This window comes from Nicotiana tabacum, chromosome 16, assembly GCF_000715075.1.
Source record: "Nicotiana tabacum cultivar K326 chromosome 16, ASM71507v2, whole genome shotgun sequence".
Lineage (NCBI taxonomy): Eukaryota > Viridiplantae > Streptophyta > Magnoliopsida > Solanales > Solanaceae > Nicotiana > Nicotiana tabacum.
The window spans coordinates 158,597,170-158,601,980 of record NC_134095.1 but is presented as its reverse complement, the minus strand read 5'-3'; the positions used below and the strand labels follow the sequence as shown (position 1 = coordinate 158,601,980).

The 4,811-nt window shown below is 32.8% G+C and overlaps 1 protein-coding gene and 1 non-coding gene across 2 annotated transcripts; one reads left to right on the top strand and one right to left on the bottom strand.

Annotated features, from left to right (window-relative positions):
* The first annotated feature begins 867 nt into the window (after nt 1–867).
* On the top strand, nt 868–939 carry TRNAH-GUG (transfer RNA histidin (anticodon GUG)). Its single transcript has one exon. It is a non-coding gene; the product is annotated as a tRNA-His (tRNA).
* Nucleotides 940–2,639: 1,700 nt separating this feature from the next.
* LOC107760496 (uncharacterized) lies at nt 2,640–4,593 on the bottom strand. Its single transcript, XM_016578550.2, has 3 exons — nt 4,438–4,593; nt 3,928–4,033; nt 2,640–3,061 (listed from the first exon to the last, which is right to left on the bottom strand). The coding sequence occupies exons 1-3, from the start codon at nt 4,468–4,470 to the stop codon at nt 2,877–2,879; spliced, it is 324 nt and encodes a 107-aa protein (XP_016434036.1). The 5' UTR covers nt 4,471–4,593; the 3' UTR covers nt 2,640–2,876.
* Nucleotides 4,594–4,811: the final 218 nt, after the last annotated feature.

The following is a 4,811-nucleotide window of genomic DNA, read 5'->3' as shown; positions in this document are numbered from 1 at the left end:
ACCTATGTTAAGTTTGAAGCTCGATGGCTATGGCGAAAAACAACAGAAGAAAACCCTAGAAGGGTTGAAAGAATAAGATGAACGAAATGAGTCGGTCAAAGTTTAATTTACCAAAACTGATATTATTATTTAGAGGTTTCCATTTATATATTTACAAGTGTAAGAGGCAAAAACAAAATGTAAAAATCTGAAAGTATAATAAGAAAATGTAAACTATAAAAGGGTCTTCTTCTTTCCCTTAGCTGATTGGGCTATAAATATTCCAAGCAAAATAAGAAAGGACCGCAGACGCATGTTGCATATTACAATACATTCAAATGATGCATGGTATGCCCTACCAATTTTATTTTTCAAAAGAGAAATAAAGCACAAAAAGATATGAATGTGATGGTGGTGTTGAGATATTAAGCACAAAATGAAGTTGGCACAGTGAAGACTAAAAATGGGAAAACTAATAAAGTTCTATCTCAAAATATTAAAATTTAATAGATCTTGACTTTTGAATATGAGGGTATTAAGAGATCAAATAAAAATAATTGATAAGAAAGAAATCATGCATATTAAAATCATGCATTATTAATGTACATAAAAGGGACATACTATAATAGTTCTATTAAATATTACGTCTCATCAGTGACCAGAAAAAATTTCTAAACATACTTTTAAAGAAAATCATATATAAAGTTTTAAAAATATATAATAAATATTTTAATACGTCAGTTTATTTCAATTTTTTCTTATTCAGTACCAGACCAAATCATTATATATAGAGAGATTAGGTAATTCGATTCGAATTTTCACTTTTGGTGTGAATTCTTACAAATTAGACAACAATATATAAAGTCGTAATACATAGACGTCAACAATGTGGCTGTAGTTTAGTGGTGAGAATTCCACGTTGTGCCCGTGGAGACCTGGGCTCGAATCCCAGCAGCCACACGCTTGTTTTTAAAAAATCTTTTCTTTTAATTCACTATGAAATAGCAGGCGGCAGGCCTTTTCCGCCGTATTTCTTAAAGACAGAAGCGGATTTAATTTATGCCTTCCGTATTTCAGTTGAGTTGAAAATGAGTAATTAGTTTCTTTTTATTTTATTTTTTTTGTCCTTTCTGCAGTACTACTTGAGATTTGAGAACAAAAGGAAATTTAACTTTTGAACATAAACTGTAAACTGTTCATTCTGCTAATAATAATAATAATAATATAAGGTAGTCGAAGAAGCATAAATAATAGCAATACTATGGTATAGGTCGTAAACCCTTTATTTCTCAACGTAATCATGTCTTTACCAATACGTAAAGGGGATTTCACTACTAAGTTTGAACTTTACGTTTAGTGATTCTAGCTAAAGTGATTGGGCACAAGTTGCAAATAAAACATTACTATTGGCTTGTAACGATGTTTTGAATAAGTGATTAGACACACACATCGATCGTTATAAAGTTTAATTATAACAATATGTGTGGATAAGTGAAACCCAGTTAACAATTCATCTGTAATTCTACGAATTGAGCTCAACCTCGAATTATAATTAGAAGAATAACTCTATGGTATTTCGTCTTTTTGTGAGCATGTGAAAAAGTGATTGTTCATGACTCGTCAATGAAACGCTAATTGTAGCAATTGCTACAATCATAGAGTTGAACAACATATGTATTGTAATTCTAATTAGAAGCCATGTGTGGGTTTTTTCTCAGCGTCAAAAGTCATATTTAGACGTAAAAGCAATCTTGATTTATGATCTAGTTATGGTTATAGACGTGGATCCTTAACAAATTTTAGGTATATATGCTAGCCCTAACTATGTCTAAAGTCTTTGGGTCCACTGGTATGGTATTATATATAACTTTAACTTTTATATTTTTGAATCACCTTTTAACTTAAAAATAAAGTAGTACTTACTTTACACTAATGAGCATATTATACGCTACGTATTTAACTTTAGCTTAATAAAGTAGTACTTACTTTGACTAAATTTGAATTCGCATCGGAAAATAATATATTTGAAAGGTAAAATGCTCCATAACAAAGACAACTACATGCTCATAGCTCGAACTCAAAGTTTCTAGTTAAGAATAAAGTAGTAGTTACCGCTTTACCACAAACATATTGGTGAGATGGCTTTTAATTACTTAGGCACAACTGCACAAGATCGTCACATTTTTTTTAATTAAGAAAAACACCGAAAATAAGGAAATGGTGCGTACTCCCCTTGATTGCGACGTAAAAATGAACATATAGCCCCCACTTTCTGAGGCTTCATTTATTGCAAAAAATCACTACATATTCATTCATAGATCACATGACATCTTGTACAACACTACAAGACAGCCAAAGAGCCAAAATTTACTAGCCCCTTTAACAGACAACAGAAGTCATATTATATGAAGATTCCAAGTGTGGCCACAGCTCCATTAACTAGTCGTTCTCCAACTATTCACAACTCTTACTTTCAATCATATCACGCCATTCATTTAAGGTTTTGGTTCTTGTCAATAGTACACCAACTCGTGACAAAAAAAAAAACTTAAATTAAATTTATTCAACTGATATATATGTTGGAGCTGCTCAACCAACTAGTATATAGTATGATCAAGAAAAGGACCACATAGTACAATGTCCGAATTTTCAATGAAGTAGGGACCATAAGGTAGTACTATATATACTTTGTAATCACCTTTGAGTCTGGTCATACATAAAAGATAATTACATGTAACCATCCATAATAATTGATAGTATTAATAATCATGGAACATAAGGCAGGTACGTACACTTGATAGTGTGAAAATATTTTGCGCTATTAATGTATATAAGTTAAATCCCTAAAGACCAACCAGAACTCAAAGGTTAGATCACTTTCGCGTGGTCATAATATGTTATTCCTTGTCTGAATCCTTTGAACAACCTACTTCCTCAGAGTCTTTGGAATGATCGTGATCATGTTTTGATATCATTTTCTGAATCATCGCGCTAGTTTCTGCCTCTGTCATGCGATCTTTGTTCTGTGATTGAGTATATGACTCGAAGAACTCTTTATTCTCTTTCTCTAACTCATTCCACACTGCAAAACATGGACATGATCAGTTGACAGATCCGAGATTTTCACTAAGAGATTCAAAATATAAAGAAGGAAACAATACGAATCACTTAATTAAGGAGATTCAACATATACTCTATATAGATAAAAAAAATAGTTTTAACCTTATATATAAAGTGTAATTTTTCGGGACCCCTTCTGCCCCTAGATCCGGTGGTTAAGAATATATAGTTGAAAAAAGTTTGTATATATGTGCACCAATATCACTGGTGCTCTTAATGTTGTACACTAACGTCTAGAGGTAGTTAATATTCGCCTATTAAGTTAGAGGGTATAAAATATGTATATTAAATCTAGCACTATTAGAATTATGATAATACGAGACATCAAAATTTATACGAGGCGAATCAAGAATCTAAAGTAAGTGGTTTAATGAGTGCAACTTTGTTATATATTGTAGTACAAAATCTATGACTACCTACCATCTGAGGTGAATTAAGGATCTAAGGTTTAATGAGTGTGACTTTATTATAAATAGTAGTGCAAAATATAGATGCTTTTGCATATATACTATATCTAGAGTGTCTCCTCGTTTATAAAAGGAGGTCGTAGTGATAAGACCCGGGCGACTATTTATCAATAACACAGGTCTCCAAAAATCGTAAAACCGTGTATGGAGGCTGACGTCTGCCCTATAGGGTCGAGGAAGTTGGTGACATGATGACAAGGGAGCTGGCAATACAACAGAAGCACGGTGAACGACGGCCATAACTATATAAAGGGAAAGTCCCTCAAACAGAAATTCTGCATGCATGCACAAGCTAGCTAATGGAGTAGCTATGGATCATACAGAAATTAAAAAGGAAAAAGAAAAGTATTATAGTACAAACCAGTAGAAGTGATTACAGGTTTGATGTTTGCATGCTTGGATAGTGCCTCCATGCACTCTTCTTTAGTCATATGAAAAATCAGGCACTTTTCTATCAGGTGCTGCACCTAAATTAGGGTTAAGCATCGGTAATAAAGAACAAAAACAACCAATAAGATTCACAATAAATTACTTTTAGAGTGTATACAGTACAAACAAAAAGTTTAACTGAGATCACTATAAGAATAGACGCATAACTACCGGCGGAGCTAGGATTTCAAATTTTTGAATTCCGGACTCTAGAGAGAAGGTAGCTTAAAAGGTTTTAGGTCAATATTTACACATATTAACTGAATCGTTTAACACAAATAAAGAAGTTTTGTAGAATTGTGCGTAGCTCCACCTCTGCGCACAACCATCTAAATTAATTTCAGTTGCTGAAGAAAGAGTACTATAATACTAACAAAAGTTCCTATCACGAAGAGAAGTTGATGATAAATATTGAATGGTCATAAAAAAAATATTAATTTACCATATGGATGTATGAAGCAGAGGAATCACTCATGATATAGTTTAGTATCTGATGTTGATCGCCAAGCACAAATTCAAGAAAAATATTATCTAAAAGATGATAGGAATATGGTATATATGATAAGAGATCATGAGCTGAGGCAAAGTGAGTGAATAAAAATAGAGTGTAGAAAACTTAGGAGAATTTGCAAAACAGTAGAGTGGGGTAAGGAGTCCCACGTGGGAGATAAATGATAACTGGTGGAGAGGGGATTAGAGAAGATTTTGTAAGTGACAATTTCTTTGTCTTTTAGGGTTTCCAGTCAGCTGCCCCCTCCACGTGATTATTGGGTCCATATAATGCCATATATACATATTAATAACCAAACATGAACA

Coding starts and splice junctions, on each gene's coding strand:
- LOC107760496 (XM_016578550.2), bottom strand. CDS start 4,470: ATGAGTGATTCCTCTGCTTCATACATCCATATG. Junction 4,034..4,437: donor CTGCTTCATACATCCATATG/GTAAATTAATAT, acceptor ACCCTAATTTAG/GTGCAGCACCTGATAGAAAA. Junction 3,062..3,927: donor ACCTGTAATCACTTCTACTG/GTTTGTACTATA, acceptor CATGTTTTGCAG/TGTGGAATGAGTTAGAGAAA.